Source organism: Zootoca vivipara, chromosome Z2 (assembly GCF_965207765.1).
Source record: "Zootoca vivipara chromosome Z2, rZooViv2.hap1.1, whole genome shotgun sequence".
NCBI lineage: Eukaryota > Metazoa > Chordata > Lepidosauria > Squamata > Lacertidae > Zootoca > Zootoca vivipara.
In genome coordinates, this window is record NC_142585.1 from 19861181 (window position 1) to 19877862 (window position 16682).

The following is a 16682-nucleotide window of genomic DNA, read 5'->3' on the forward strand; positions in this document are numbered from 1 at the left end:
ACTTGCTGCGTTTCAAAATTGAACATTGGATCTTAGAGCTTCTGGATTTCGGGGTTGTAGAGAGGGCGGTTTGAGCTCTTGAAGCTGCTTCCTCCACCGCCTCTCTTTCACTCTCTGCTGCAAGGCTGGTTGGAATCAGCGGGCGAGCAGCAGCGAGATCCCTTTAGGGACGTCTAATGGGCCGATTCCATTTCAATTGGATGACGCCACTTGGGTAGCATTAAGAGCTACGGGAAAGGAAGAGCAGGGAAGGGGGGGGGAGAACAGGGGCAGGAGCTAAAAACCCGCCCCCTCCTGCCCCGTCCATTCACAAGCGCTCAGGCTAGAGCAGCTACATTCACAAAAACAGCTCCACGCGCTGTAACCAGAGCCGCCCCTTCGGAGACTCGCCCCGCCCCGAAGGAGGGTTCTTGCCTTGTTTCATCCGGAACGGCTCCGGTCGCTCTCCCAGCGACTGTACTTAAAACCACGGACGCGGCTTCTCCCCAGGGCGTCCCTTGGATGGAATCCGCGGGAGCGCTTCTGATAACAGCTCTTGAACCCCAGTCGAGGTGAGCGTCCGCGGAAAGGATGGATGGAGCCATCCAACCTTCCTCCGCGTCATACTCTGAAGGGTTTATCGGTACCAAGGGAGCGCCGGCGCTGCTTGCGATCTCTTTCTTACCCCCAGCACCTGCGCTACGGAGAGGTCCTGTGTTGTTGCTTTTACACAGGGTGATGGTGGTGGCGAGGGATGCTCCGTGCTCCTCCAGGTGTTGGGAGGGAGTGTCGCTTTTCTCTTCTTGCCTGACGCGCAAACTTTCGCGTTTAATAGAGTTCCTCGTCAGGAAGGTTGAGCAGGGGCTGTGGGGCGATCGTAGATCGCGCTGGCTGGCAGTCGTGGCCCCAGTTCAGGTCCATCATCAGCTTTGCTGTTGGGGGAGCGGCGGGTGTTCCTCTCTTGTCTCTTCAGGAAACGGCGGCAGCAGCAGCAGCTTCCCGAAGCGAAGAGTTGCTTAAGGCAGCAGCGTGGCGCCGGGCTCCTGCCTAGGCGGGACTCGACGGCGCTCTGACCCATAAACGGGCAGCCGCCGGATCGTTTCTTCCTGCCTGGCCTGGGGGATCGCCCTGGGCACGCTTTGGGGGTGGGGGGGCTGGCGGGGATGGAATGGGGCGAGGCAGGAGGTACCAAGCCAGTAAAGATGTGAGAAGATATTTCAGTTGTTGGAAGGGGTCTCTTTGTGAATGCGGGATGGGGGGGGGGGGGGGAAGGCGACCTTGATTTGTGTTGCCTCGTCTCAGGGTAGAGTTGCTCGTATGTATCTGTGGGCTGTCTATTCGTTGGCTGGGCGGGGTCGCTCTTTGATGCAGGGGTCGGCTATAGAGTTCTGTCTTGGAAGAGCTTCTTATGTGATGGAACCAACCTGACGTGCCCGCAAAAAACTGCCACTTTTAGAAAAGCGGCTTCTCTCGACTGGAGGGGCTCGGTTCCCTCCCTGGATAAAATGATTGATAACGTTAACACGATTAATAATTAGTTAATTGATAATGCATTAACGGGGGGGGAGCAGTGGTAGGTAATTTCAGACTCTGGACGCAAAGGCCCTATGAACACCCCTCTTTAGAGGGTAAATGTGTATTGCTTCACTTCGATAAGCCAAAATGTGCTGGTTGGGGGAAACTCTTGCTTGTTCGGCTTAATGGGGCTTGGGAACTGCCTATCCTGTTCATTTCCCCGCCCCTCTCTACCACAGTATATTAAGGTATATTTAGAAAGGGTATGGAGTTGTTGAGACTTCAAGATTGTGGGATCTACTAATGTATTTTTGTTAGACTACTGAGGTCCACCAACCAGAGGTGGCTAAAAAATTGTGACAAGGAGGTGGGGGAGCTGTGGGGGAGCCATACACAAAAGGTGTGTGGGGAAGCCATTTATCTCCTGCACCCATGATTCACACATTGCAAACCTACATCAGAGTTACCATTGGGGTGGGTTAACACAGGATTGTACAATCTGCACCAGAATCTGGTTTAATGCTCCTATTTCACAGGTGAGGAACACTGAGGCTAAAAAGTGTTTAGCAAAATACCGGCCTCTCTCTATTGTTCAGGTTGGGTAAATATTAGGAGTTGAAAATCCTTGCAGACCTGCAGCAAATTGTGCAGTCGATTCCCACCTACCTTCAACCCCAAACTGCTGTATATTGCATAACAAAATCCTTGCTCCCCTAATAATAGTCTTTGCCATGCCTTCATTTCCCCCAGATTAGTTTGGCAGATTCACCTTTGATCCAAGTGCTCAAAAATATATGTGTGTGTGCATGTGCTAAAGGGTTAGGCAAAGTCACGAGTGATAGAAGTCTCCACGGCTATTCACTATGGTAGCTAGGTGAAACCTCCAAGTTCAGAGGCAGTATACCTCTGAAAATCAAATGATTGAGGCAAACAACAAATGGAAGGGCCCTTGCCTCTTAGAAGCTTAAAAGCCTTCAAGCTGTGTTGGCTAGTAACTGCTGGAAAGGGAATGTTTGAAGCAGGGGCTCCTTGGTCTGGTCAGCAATGCTGCGCTTTTAAGTTATTTGCAGGAGTGATGGAGGGTTCATATCCAGAAAACATGAACTTGGGGAAGTGTTAGATGCGCCAGAGAAGGGAGAACAGGGTTATTGGGGGGGGGGGCAGGGGATGACAGGTGTGTGATGTTTATTATGTCCACTATAGCTAAAATAGGATTTGAGGGATAATTAGGGTTGGAGATGCATGGTATCAAACAGCATACCTGATGATAGTTGTCAGCTGGAGCAAGTGACATGTGATCTGGTAAAAGGAGATCAGGAACTCATTTAAGGAAAGGGCTGAACTCATTCAATAGCAGAGCACATGCTTTGATTGCAGAATGACTCATAACCCATCACCAGCATCTTAAGGCAGTGCTGCTGCTTGCCAGTGTGGACCAGTTGTAGAAGGCATCCTCCTGTGTTCCTAACTCCTACAGGCAGCTGGGAAGCAAAACCTGAACTGGAGGGAGAGATTCAGTATTGGGGCTGGGGGAGGAGGGATTGAACCATCAAGGGTGGAGATGAAAGGATGCAAGAATGCTTGATGAAGCAAAGGGGGACTTGTTAGCAGTAACACACCTAGATAATTTAGATTTCATGGGCGAGGGCTGTATTGAAAAATAATAAAAGAAATTAAGCAAGGAAATTGGCATGCCTCCTTAATTGGGGTGAGGGGGTAGGTAGGCTGGTTATTTCTAGCTAGCCAAAAGGCTTCCAGTTACTGAAAAATCTTTTACTCCTTAACTCCTTTGCCATTGCAGCAGCTCGATGGAGTTGCTGCCCATTAACAATGCTTTAATAACTTAGCGTTTATATTGCATATTGCAGGTGCTAAAATTGCTTTGCAGGCACTGACACATCCTTGCAACAGCCTTACAAGGTAGGCAAGTAGCATTACTCCCTGTGGCAGGTGGAGGCAGAGGCTGGGATGTGGTGGTTCCAAGGAACCTTCAGTGCAGGTGAGCCCAGGAGTAAGTTTTCCTATGTTCACTGGGGCCTGCTTTTGGGATAAGATTGCAGCACTTGTGAGTTTGTGACTGAGGCAAGTATTTCATTGAGGACTTTCGAATCTGCAGCTAGCATTCCTTAGCCCTGTGCTACACAGGCCCAGGGAGACCAGTATTGGTTTTTTTTTTTTAAATCCAAATTCTTTTTTAATTAGGCCACACCCTCCTGGATGGGACCAAGTTGCTGCTTGAAAAGATGCTCCTGGGATAAAGCAGGGCTACCGGTATCTTGTTGAATAGAGTTGAATAAGGAGAACAATTATATATGTGCATGCATGTGGCTTGTGTACTTGAATGGAAGGAAATGCTTTACGTGCAGACTCCAACCTGTCTGTATCTGAATACTCACACTCAAATCCGTGTCAATCTCCCTGTTTCAGGAAAAAACAAAAACAAAATGCTTATCAGTTCTGCCTAAATAGAAGTATTTTGTGTAAATCAAAAGTTTATATCTTCTTCTTGGACCAACTCTTCTACTGGCATAGCAGATTACCTGCTTATTCAATTGTTTCTAATGATAAGGTAACCAGGTAACAGTAGTCTTCATGAAAAATTGGGATGGGATAAATAGTTCCCTGGATGATTTTAGTTTTGGGGTTAACGGGGGGGGGGGAACGATCACTTTCTCCTGATCTGTGTAGGAACAATGAGTTGCCAGTTTCCAGCTGCCCCATAGATCTGTGGGGACCAAGATTAGGGTGAGCGAATCTAACCTAGGGCTAAATCAAAATTGCAGCCCAACCAACAAATAATCTCTGCTGGACAGTACTTGGGTAGCATATTAAATGGCTGCTCCAGTGTCTGCACTCATTGCCTCGGTTTGTAAAAATCAAGGCTGCACAGGGATTTACTAAGCCTGCCATGAAACTGCACGCTGTGTGCCCTTCTGTGCAATATTTTGTGGGTGTGTTAGGCTGGGCATTGCAAGAAATGATGGGGAGTACAGTCAGAAGCTTCTTCTTCTTCCTCTTCTTCCTCTTCTTCTTCTTCTTCTTCTTCTTCTTCTTCTTCTTCTTCTTCTTCTTCTTCTCCTCCTCCTCCTCCTCCTCCTCCTCCTCCTCCTCCTCCTCCTCCTCCAGGTGCTCTGTGGGGTGGCAAAGGAGGAAATAGGTCCCTGAGTTGAGTCATGGCTCAAGTGAAGCTTTTTTTGTAAATTGGGAGGGCCACACTTAAACTTGCTTTCCCCCTTGCTTCATCACTTTGGTGTTGGGGAATCATGATAGCTGGTTGGCAGAGGTGTATGACTTGCCTTCTGCCGAAGAGCGAAGGGGGTCATTAGCTCCTCTTGTCTGTTAGGCACTGCTTTGCCATCCCTTTTCAATGGCTTGCTCTGTAGTGTGGCTTCCCCACTCAGCTGCTGTGGCTGCCAACTCCTTTCTATTCACCCTCTCTGCCTCTCTCCCCTTTTCCCTTCACTGCATTATCTTTTTCAGTCCCTCCTGCCGGCTGGATTGGATTCATCGCATCCGGAATGGCAAACAATTTATTGTCATTCAATCCTCTTTTCTCTCTTCTTCTTCTTCTCCCTCCCTCCCCTCCCTCCATCAATCCTGTTTGGTGCTGGAGAATCTTGCTGGGTCCTAAAGGTTGTCCGGTCAAAATTTGGGCTCAACTAGGCTAGCATGTGAATAATAGCTTTTACGGAAAGGTTGTGCTTCTGGAAATTTAAGGTGTTGCCTTATATACGGAGCCAGACCATTGATCCATCTAGTTCAGTATCATCTTCACTGATGGGCAGCGGCTTTGAGGACCTTCCCCTTCCCTACCTGGGGATGCTGGGGGGTGGAACCAGGTACCTGCTGTGTGAAAAGCATGGTCTCCACCACTCAGCTGGCATTGTGCATTCAAAGCTCCCTTGGTGGTCTTAAGGACTAGAAGCACTGTGTGTTTCATTGCTTAACAAAAAAAAGGTGAAGATTCTCAGGCTACCTAATCTGATGAGTCCTGTCTGTGCATCCTATTCAAAGTTTCAAATTGTGCAGTGTAAATTTGCAGGACTGCAAATGGTGTTTATTGGTTAAAGTTGTGGCATTGAACCCATGACAAACAGCTTTTCAGCTTAAACAAGAGAGCCATCCTTGCAATTGCCTTGTGAGGTAGGCTACTTGGAGAGTTAGTGATATGTCTAACCAACCCAGATGAATGGGAGATTTTACTTGCATCTATATAGCAAGACCCAGGTGGCGCTGTGGTTAAACCACTGAGCCTAGGGCTTGCTGATCAGAAGGTCGGCGGTTCGAATCCCTGTGACGGGGTGAGCTCCCGTTGCTTGGTCCCAGCTCCTGCCAACCTAGCAGTTCGAAAGCACGTCAAAATGCAAGTGGATAAATAGGAACCGCTACAGCGGGAAGGTAAACGGCGTTTCCATGTGCTGCTCTGGTTTGCCAGAAGCGGCTTTGTCATGCTGGCCACATGGCCTGGAAGCTATACGCCGGCTCCCTCGGCCAATAATGCGAGATGAGCGCGCAACCCCAGAGTCGGTCACGGCTGGACCTAATGGTCAGGGGTCCCTTTACCTTTATATAGCAAGACAGCTTTTTTTGGGGGGGGGAGGGGCCTTCCTGGTTGATGAGATTGGTTGTCAACCAGATCAAGCATTGCACTTCTGGCCCAGAATAGGTGCTGTGAGGTTCCAGGTCAAGCAAGCCTGGCCTTGCTGGCCTGTATTGCTCTGAGCTCTTTTCACTGTGCTGATTGTGGTTGTTACATTTATATCCCACCTTTTCTCTAAGGTGTTCAAGGCAGCATACATGGTTCTCCCTCCTACACGTTATCTTCACAACAACCCTGTGAGGTAGGCTGAGAGAACAGTGACTGGCCCAATGTCACCCAGTGGGCTTCATGACTGAATGAGGATCTGAACTCTGGTCTCTCAGGTCCTAGACTAAAACTCTAACCACTGCACCAACTCACTCTCTGAAGCACCTGATCCGAAGTTCAAACTTGTGCCAAAGGCAGGGCTTAGTTTAGCTACCCATTTAGCTTAGCTTCCTCTTCACTGTGCCTTGGTGCTGGATTGCATCTCATGCTAACCTATACAGTCCTATACATGCTTTCTTTGAAGTATCATAGAGGGCACTGACTCCCAGGTAAGAGGGTATTGGATTTGCAGTCTTCACATAAGAGTTTACATGTGCCTCTTTCTCACGTCTCTGCCAGCTAGCAGTACTTAATGCAGCTTGTCAACATGAGGCAGAATACAGAAAAGAAATAGTATACCCTCTGTAGTAGTCACTGTAGATTTTTAATCTTGCATGGGGAGCTGATTTAAGAAAAGGTCCATGTCAGCATTGTGACAGTGGGGCAAATTCCTCCATTGGAGGAATAGGTAAAAATATGCTGGGTTTTGCAAGCAGGAACAAAGCCATGCAAATTCCCCAATATGCATATGGAGAGAGATAACCCTTTTCCTTTGCACAAGAAGGACCTTGCCCTCTGTGCAATGCCTGTTTTAGCTTCTATGCATTAGCAAAACTTTCCTCAACCTGGATGCGCTCCAGATATTGTTGGACTACATCCCTCATTGGCCAGAGCCAGCCGATCAATGGTTAAGGACAATGGGAGTGGAAATCTAAAACATCTGGAGGGTACCAGGTTGAGGAGGGCTGCTCTGGCACTGAGATGCTTCCACCACCATCCAGAATGGGGGTATACTTCAGCAGAGCCCTGCAGGTAACTATTACTCTCTCCTTGTCTGTTTATAGTCCAACAGAGAAACTCTACATACAGTACTGACTGCTTGCAGCTCTTTCCTGAACAATCATGAGAACAGTGATGTATAATGGGGAATGAGACAATGTTGGTGTATCCAGTAGTACACGGCAGAAAATTTCCCAGTGCACTGTTTTCCCATAGAAAAAAATTCCATTTCACATGTTCATAAGCAACAATTAATGGGTGTCAATTGAAAAAGCAGTATTAGGCAAGTTTGGCAACTTCAAAGTTTTAAACTCTGGTTTCCTAAATACAAGTAAAATAAAAGTATGCTAAATTAGATCATACTCCAGGCCATCAGATTCTCCCCCCCCCCCCTGAAGCAAAATGCCTCAATTTGCATAGGAAATATTTACAACTCAACGGTCTTCCAGGAAACTCACATCATGGCATCTCCTCCTCCCTGGATTTAGAGGTGCACGATGGAGCTGGTATTGCTTTTCTCAGTCTCTTGCAGCCAGCCAGCCAGCCATGCTGTATCACCCAGCTGCATCCAGGGGCTTTACTGCCATGAATTTCTTGAAGAGTGAAAGCCTTGTGCTCTTTGCCTGCCAAGATTGGTGAGCATGAGAAGGGGGGGGGGCGTTGCGTGTGAGTGAAAGGAACGGAAATGGAGAAGAAGAAGATAAAGAAGAAAAGGGGAGGGGAGAAATGAGGGTGTAGAAAGATTGAATGTAGGGAAAGAAAAGATGCTGTTAAAGAAAATGGTCCGTTGCAGTGGGTTCCCCCTCCTCTGAGTTCAAACCTCACCATAGATGCTATTATCCACTTGTTGCCACTCTGTGTGGTCAGAGATTGTACCATTTTCCAGCAGGAGTGAACCAAGGTATGTGCTCTTTACTCTTCCCACTGCTTGCTTGTTTGGCAAAAGGGAGTGAACAGGCAGAAACCACAAGGAGCAGAAGCCAGGAGGCCCTGGGAATTGTGTGAGTGGGCTTTGATGGATACCCAATAATGCTTACCCCTGATGTTGGCTGCCTAATGGAGAATGTGTTGCAAAGAAAATGCTGAGCTGAAAACATAAAGCACATGTTGTTGGTGAGGTAGCACCCTTCACTTAGTAGGGAATGAGCCTCCTGGGTGATTTTGAGTTGTGTACTCTGGCTTCCACCCTTAACAAACTACAGTCCCCCAGGATTAGTTAGGGGCAGCCATGTGCTTTAAATGTATGGTAAATCTGGCAGTCATTACAATTCCCTCTCCCGTATTGTATATTTAAGGTTCCTGTGTATTTAAAGTTCCTGTGTTTACTCTGGTTAAAAAAAAGGAAGCCTTCTGCACATGCTCAGTTGCTGAAGACACATTATGACACGGGGGCCTGATTCAAAGAAAGCTCTGGTCCCTCTTCTCTTCACACCTGCCAACCCCACTCCCCCCATCTAATCCTACAACTCTTTCCAAGCTCATCTTGCCTTGCCTGGAAGCTCAACTTTGTTTTAAATGAATCTGGGCTAGCTGGGTTTTTTCCCCTTTGGCAGGAGGAACATCCAAAGTAGTGCTGGCTTTTAGCAATCAAAGGAAGATGGCTCTTGATCTTCACTCTTCTTCAAGGTCGACCTGGCTAACAAAAATCAATCTTCCCACTGCTCTTTTCCTCGTTTCATCCTGCTCAGGCAGCATTTGTTACCAGCTTCTCTGGCTTCATTGACTCACTTTCCTATATAGAGACTAGTTTGCTGACCTTAAAAATGGGGAGGAAAAAGATCAGTCCCCTCCTCTAAGGAGGGAGAGACTTCCAAAATTGTAGGGAAGAATAGCCAGTGTGGGACTTTTTGGATTAAACCATAAATAGCCCCCTACAATGATTTTGTCTTGGCTCCTGTGAGCCTATGGTGGGGATGGATGACTCTATTCATTTCTCACTTTCCCAGTCATAAGTTCAGTTCTCCAAATTTCTGCATGAACTTGTGACATGCTTTTTAAAAGTCCCGAAAATTCATCCACATTCTCTCTCTCTCTCTCTCTCTCTCTCTCTGAATATAACATGTTTCTATTTTGCCAGCTGTTCACATTTTTGCAAGCCATTTATCCTAATGTTGTGTTTTTGTATTATATCGTCACCAGTACATGTATTATTATGCACACTGTCCCTTAATGTGTGTATTTGGTCTGAGAACTGCAGCGCAAAATTCAGAGAAGTGTTGCATTTCAGTTCCAGTATCACTTCAGAAAGTGTGGCTTTTAGGTGGGCTTGCATTAAAAATTAACCAAATTGATATTTTTCTTCTAGTTCTAGCCTTGGTGTTCTGGACCCTAGTTTCAGTAGCCGTCTATTGCCCCATACTGAATAACCTTTTCTCAATCTCTCTCTCCCCCCCCCCTGCCTTCTGGGTATTCTAGGGCTTGGTTTGCAAATGGGTTGTGGGGTTGTGGGCAACACCCCCCCACACACACTTTTGCCAGATTTTCTATGGAAAGGGTCAATCTGAATTAAATGGTGGTGGGGATGTGGGCTGGGTCTCCTACATTGTGAGAAGGTTGGCATTACTCTGTGGCTGGACTGCAACTCTCATCATCCCTGATCATTGGCTATGCTGACTGTGGCTGTTAGGAGTTGTGGTTCAGTAGCATCTGGAGGGCCCAAAGCTACCCATACCTGCGGAACGGGCATGTAAAGGAAAGAGTACCCAGTCCCACTATGCCTGAAGTAGCAGGTGAATCAGGGGATCATGTTGGTTTTCAGATCAGATACCTTGTACAAGCCAGGTGCCACCTTGCCTGAAAGGGAGGGTTGCAATTTTAAGCCACAAGCTTTCCAGAGGCTCCCAACATTCTGTGATAGCAATGCTTAAAAAACAAATTGTTAATAGGCACAACGAGTCTGGCTGCTCTGGCCAATATTTCTTCATGAGTACCAGCTGTGCCTTGCTGTTTTTTAAGTGGAAGTTCCAGCCCACTGCAAGAGATGCGTGTCCTTTCCCTCCCTCCCTAAAAGTTCCTGATCCAAGACTATTAGCCAGACACAGCCTTTCTCAACATTGGGCTGCCAAATGTGGTTGGACTATGACGCTTACCATACGTAGCTAACAGGACAAGGGGTCAGGGATGAATAATAGAATTGTAAAGTCAGAAGGACCCCCAAGCATCATCTAGTCCAATCACCTGCAATGTAGGAATCTCAGCTAAAGCATCCCTGACAGATGAACATCCAACCTCTGCTTTAAAACCTTCAGTGTAGGAGAGTCTACAACCTCCTTGGGAAGTCCATTCAAACAGCTCTTACTGTCAGAAAGTTCTCCCTGATGTTTAGTCAGAATCTCTTGTAACTTGAATCCATTAGTTCAGGTCCTATCTTCAGAGCAGGAGAAAACAAGCTTGCTCCATCTTCCATGTGACAGTCCAACAACATTTGGGGACTAAAAGTTGAGAATGGCTGCTAGAGCATAGAGGTCTCAATTTCTCCTCTTCCCCAACAAAATGTCTCGATTGATCTTTTACTGTTGTGATTTAACAGTGGGGTGGACTTTTTTTGCTTTGCTTTTTGTTTCTTCTCCTGCAGGACCTTCTGATGTTCCCTACTGACTGGAGCCTTTGTCCTTCCCCAGAATGCCCTTTTCGGCCAGCACCACTGAGCGCAGCTCTGAAGACACCATGGCTTCAGTGCCTGAGGATTTCCAGCAGGTCCTTTCCATCGACCAGATTTGTGCCATTCGTGCCACCAATGACTACGTGGAGAGACCTGCCTCCTCCAAGCAAGCTGCCTCCACCCCTTCTCCATCCCAGTCGCAAGCAGCCCACAAGCAGGAGGTGGCTCAGGAACGCCTGATGCCCACCACCTTCCAGGACCTTCAACCTGGCCAGCTACCCCTCCAGCAGCCTCTGAGCCATTCCAGCACTGCCAGCTCCATCTCCCACAGCACCACAGCCTCAGAGCAGAGGCTCCTCGGCAGCATCACACCGTCACACTCTGGGCACTCACTTGTCCGGACGCAGCCGCAAGCAGGCGACCCCAAGCCTGAGGAGCTGCAGAAGGGGACACCTGAGAAGCCTCGTGTCCTCCATGCTGGCCACCTCTTCATCTGCGAGGAATGCGGCCACTGCAAGTGTGCCCGTTGCATGGCGACACGCAGCTTGCCCTCTTGCTGGCTTTGCAACAAGCGCTGCCTCTGCTCACCAGAGAACCTCATTGACTATGGGACTTGCCTCTGCTGTGTCAAGGGCATTTTCTACCACTGCTCCTCAGATGATGAAGACACCTGTGCCGATGACCCCTGCTCTTGTAGCCCGGGTTCCTGCTGTGCCCGCTGGGCTGCCATGAGTTTCCTTTCCTTATTCATGCCCTGCCTGTGCTGTTACTTTCCCACCTTGGGGTGCCTCAAACTTTGCCAGAGGGGCTACGATGCCTTTAAGCGGCCTGGTTGTCGCTGCCAGAACCACACCAATACTGTCTGCAGGAAGATCTCCTCCACATCCAGTGGAGCCACTCTCCCTAAGACTTTGGACAAGCCCGTATGACTTCCCACAGGAAGTGGGCAGGGAGGGGGGGAACACCCGGCTGTTCTTCATCATTGTGTTCTTCTTTCAGCTTCCCCTGCTGGAATCTTACAGCTTGGGAACAAAGCAATGATGGAATAGCCAACCAGCTATGCAAGCTCCCTTTGGAGCTTGTTCCATGATAGATATAAATTGTCCCTGTGAGCAAGATTAGGCTCTAGGGCTTTTAATGTGTCCTCAACATTGGACAAGTAGAATGGGAAGCTGAGGCATGCACTAAATCAGCATGGTTGTTGTTGGTGGATGGGGGGAGGGTGTAGTTTTGCTATAGGATGGCTCAGGATTCTGACCTCCAGAATGCCTTATGAGTTGCTCTCCTGTGGTGGGTTAAAAAAAACAAAAACCAGAAAAGAAAAGGGTATTGCACCCAAGCACTATGATAGCCTGAGAAACAGTCTATTGTAAAGAACAAAACAAAAAACAAAACCCATTATTTTTTCACTTCTGGTACCCATCCCTATGGCTTGTATTCTGCTCCTTCTGCCATGCACAATTTGCAGATGGGGGAGAGGCTAGCAAAACTGTAGCAAATGCAAGGTAGCTGGGCCAAGTGTGGGATGGGCACCTTTGGTAGTTCCTGGCTGGGGAGATGCAAAACTGTTGAGGGTTGATGGCCTCCCTAAGAGGAGGAGAAAGCCCAAAAGCTTATGTGTCTTTTTTAAAAGGAAAGAAGGAAGGAAGGATGGATGGTTCACCAATTTAGGGTAAAACGTCTTTACTTTTTGTAGGGGTGGCAAAAGTTGGAATCATCATTCACTATAGCAACAAAGGGGTAGTTTAAAGGGTCTTGCTAGCCTAAAACAAAGCAAGCCCTCAATCTTCATTTCCTCCTAAGCTTATCTGGTACCAGATAGCATGGGCAGTCACTGTGAGTCTAAAGCCAGAAGTGATTCCTTTGGCTGATCTTAAACTGCTAGGCATTTCTGGTGTCTTGCAGGCAAAAGTCACTTCTATGGTTGATGTATCCTTTCTCCCACCCCTTCAAGAGCAGAGGCGGCTTCCCCCAGTCAGATGGCCGGAGTACAAGGAAATATATTATTATCATTATTTTAAAATTTAGCATCCATGACACAGTTTCTCTTTGAAACAGTGAGTGTTTTTTTTTTAAAAAAAAGCTCAAGGGAAAAGAGTTATGGTTTCCTTTGCCTGAAAACCTTAGCTTTCAGTTAGATATATCCTGCAATTTGAATAGAGGGCGGGACATATGCAGTGCAATGGGTTATGTTTGTCATTGACTCCTCCCTGCCTAACCCAAAGCACTTTGGTTCCACTTGAGTACAGAAGGGTGATGTAGGTATGGCTCAGAAAGTTTTATGCTATGACTTGTTGGAGAGACTGACCCAGGAGCTAATGAGCAGACATTGTGTGCAGAAGGTCCCCAAGTTCAATACTTGGCACCTCTAGGAAGGGCTTGGGAAGGCTCCTGTGTGAAACTTGGAAGATGTGCTGCCTGTTAATGCAGATAGCACTTTGCTGCCTGATTGGCTTATCTGATGAGGTATGAAGGTGTGATAGCTCAAAGCATTATATATACCTTTTCAAGTAGTGGGCAAACCTGTGGGTTGTATCCAGGACTAGTCCTATGGAGAGAATAGGACTGTTGACATAGAGCAAGCTGTTGCCATTAATGGACATGACTACACCTTGGGTTCATTACTTTTAATGGGTCTACTCTGAGTAAAACTTGGTAAGGTACAACCCCATGTCTCCTGTGGTCAAATGAGCAGAATGTCCCTCTGATCCCTTGCCGCTCTCTAGATATTGACTTTAAACCTCTGTCATCCTTGACCACAGTCTGTGCTGGTGGGGTTGATGGGACTTGGAGTCCAACAACATATGGAGGGCAGCAGGTTCCCCACCCTGGCCTTATAAAAAATGGGTGGGGAGAGGGTGGTGGTGACAAAATGTGTGTTACTCAGACCCTTTGGTTCACATTCTTGTTCCTAAATTTGCATGTTGCTTCCGCTTACTTTCATATTAGTTTGTAAATGTTTAACTAAGGCGGGGATGAGAAATCTTTTTCGGCCGGAAGGCTGCATTCCCATGAGGACAACCTTTCGGGGGGCCACATACCAGTAGTGGTGGGTTCAGCTGCAAAAGTGGGTGGAGCATGTGGATGTGCTGATCTGTGGATTCCAAGTCTGCAAAAGCTACATACAACATCTCAACATCCTCGGTCTAGGCAAGCAAATGACATTAATAATAGTTCAAGGATGCATTCCAGCCTAGCAAAATCATTTAAGGGATGTGTGGTCCCAAGGGCCATATACAAGGGTGTGGAGGGCCACATTTAATCCTTAGGCTTCAGGTTACCAGACCTGGACCTAGGGAGTGAAAAGGAGATGAAAACGGCCCTCACACATACACATTGCCACCCCGGATGAATGCATGACAGGTAGACGCCAAAGCTAGGCCTGATCAGCATGTCTCTGCTGCTCAGATTGCAAACCTGTGGCCTATTAGTTGGGGTTCTGCAATCCAGCAAAGGTAGAATGGTGACTGAGCCACTGTTGTCCTTGTATCACATCCCACGTTGTCCAGGCATGCCTTAGACCCTCTGAAGGGAATGGTTGTAGGATTGGGTGTGGTGCTGCTTCCTTTTGAGGGCACTGCAAGTTGGCCAAGCATGCAGACCACAGAAAACACCCCACCAATTTCTTCTCATTGTTTTAGAAGTTGCTTTGATTATATTTTTGAGTGTGCAATTTTTAGTGACATACATTTATGATGGCTTTTGATAACCTGCTATGAATGGTGCCATAGACAAGATCTGGCTTCTTGGTACATTTCTGCTAATGCCAAAGGACTCTCTTAAGCTGTGTGCATTATGCCAGTTTCGGGCCGCTTTGTTTATTGGAGTACTTTAGAGGCTTCTTTCCAGGGGTTTCTTGCACTGTATTAAGTGGAATGTGGAAAGTGCCAGAGGCTGTTTTTCATCCAAATCTTGGTTGCCACTTCTGATCATAGTTTTTGTTTAATTCAGAAGTGGCCTCCTTTTTGTGGATTTGGAAGCATTAACGCCTCTTATTTTTTTCCTTCTAAAACTTTTTTTCCTAACCCCCCCCCCCCAAAAAAATAGAACCCTGGGAAAAGGGTGAGAACTTTCTTTTTTGAAAGTGGGTGAGAACGAAGCATGATTTTTTTGCAGAGGTCAGAACAACATACCCTCCAACATTTCTCCAATGAAAATAGGGACGTCCCATTCCATAATGATAATTTTACTATTTATACCCCACACACCTTAGTGGGTTGCCCCAGCCACTCTGGGCAGCTTCCAACCTATATAAAAACATAATAAAACAGTTTTAAAAAACTTTCCTATACAGAATTGCCGTCAGGCGGCTCGGGGGGGTCGGATAACTCCTTACCCTCCTACATAGCGATATCCCAAGGAAAAGTGGGACATTCTGGGATCGAATCAGAAACTGGGACACCTTCTCTAAATCAGGGACATCCCTAGAAAATAGGGACACCTGGAGGGTCTGCAGAACAATGGAGATGGCTCTTGTCTGACCTATATGTAGCAGTAGAGTCCTTATCAAAGACCCATGGACTCTCTTGCTGCCTAGGTGCAGTCATTAGGCGTGTAAGGGGGGCTCCGTTTTCTATTCCTCCCTGTCTTCATTGTATGCAGCACTGTTTCCACTGCACTGCAGTTCCTCTTCTACCAAAACCTGTGTTAATCGTCTTGCTGTCCACTGTGGTGAAATTAAGTAACTTATGTAAATCACATTGTCATTAGTTATTCCACCTCATCCATTTCAATGCAAAGGAAATGTAATGCATATATGGGAGGCATAGCTGCCAAGTTTTCCCTTTTCTCACGAGGAAGCCTATTCAGCATAAGGGAAAATCCCTTAAAAAAAGGGATAACTTGGCAGCTATGATGGGAGGTGGTGGTGGGACGCAAACAGTTAGGTATGGCTAGTAAACTGAAAGCAAAGACAGTGAATACTGATTGTATTTGTTAGAATGGTTTCTGTTCCGGATATGGGATTAATAAGTGAACACCAGCAATTTCTGCTCCCGTATTTGGTCCCATCATTGTATTTGGTCCCATTAGTTTGCATAGCCGCCAAAAAAGAGAGAATATTTTGGGTCTCTGGGCCCATGCAACTCCCTGAAGTAATGTTGCCTGCTTTCTCTCTTGACCCCTTGTTAAAACAAGTTTATATCCTCTGAAGGCACCTGCCCTTTGTCAGGATGCTTTGAGTAGGTTTATTTCCTTCTCCAGAAGGCCCCTTGCATTTGAGATCCAAAAGGACCACAATACTATGGGATTCAAGACATTCTCACCGTCTGTTGGGTTAAAAAAAAAAGGCATTTTGTATAGTGTGTCCTCTAAAATTGTGTCCTCCCCCTCGCCTTATACAAAGCATAATACCTGCTCATAATCTGCCATCTCATTGTGTATAGATATATTTTTACCACACTTTTACCATTTAAAAAATATTTATTTGAAATGTTTATTTTAAAGTTATTAAAAATTGCATCTTAATGTATTTATTATAATGCTCTTAGTTGTGTGCTCCTCTTTCCCTCTCTTTTTCTTGCAAATCTAATTAAGCTTTGCTGAAACAATGCTGAAATTTGAAAAAAAATAATTCTATGGGTGGTGTTCCAAACCACTTCAAAGCAACTATTCAATAAAATATATATTAATTTTGAATATGTTTCTTGTTCTGTTATTTGTTGAAGGTGTAGTGCCACTACTGAAAAGGCCCTGTTACAAGTCTTTGTGGGAGGTGTAATGCTACTACTGAGAAGACCCTGTCAAACATCAGATAGTGGCACGAAGCCCTGGGGCAAGCTTATGAGAGGGCAGGGGGAACCTGTAACTGCCCAGATGTTGTTGGTCTCTGACTCCTGTTAATACCAAGCCAGAGTCTGGCCAATGGTCAGGATGATGGGAATTGTAGTCCAATAACATCTG

The 16682-nt window shown here is 46.7% G+C and overlaps 1 protein-coding gene across 2 annotated transcripts; it reads left to right on the forward strand.

The window, feature by feature from the left end:
- Positions 1 to 381: 381 nt before the first annotated feature.
- SPRY3 (sprouty RTK signaling antagonist 3) lies at positions 382 to 16418 on the forward strand. Of its 2 annotated transcripts, XM_088664575.1 has the most exons (3): positions 382 to 551; positions 10801 to 15544; positions 15643 to 16418. In XM_088664575.1, the coding sequence occupies exons 1-2, from the start codon at positions 502 to 504 to the stop codon at positions 11708 to 11710; spliced, it is 960 nt and encodes a 319-aa protein (XP_088520701.1). In that variant the 5' UTR covers positions 382 to 501; the 3' UTR covers positions 11711 to 15544; positions 15643 to 16418. The 2 variants fall into 2 exon arrangements, with proteins under 2 accessions (XP_088520701.1, XP_034958877.1); XM_035102986.3 differs by having other exon boundaries at positions 426 to 551; positions 10755 to 16418.
- Positions 16419 to 16682: the final 264 nt, after the last annotated feature.

What these genes read in the sequence shown, in the direction of transcription:
- SPRY3 (XM_088664575.1), top strand. Translation starts at nt 502, where the DNA reads ATGGAATCCGCGGGAGCGCTTCTGATAACAGCTCTTGAACCCCAGTCG. An exon ending in GCTCTTGAACCCCAGTCGAG is followed by an intron (nt 552 to 10,800) that starts GTGAGCGTCCGC and finishes GTCCTTCCCCAG; the next exon opens with AATGCCCTTTTCGGCCAGCA.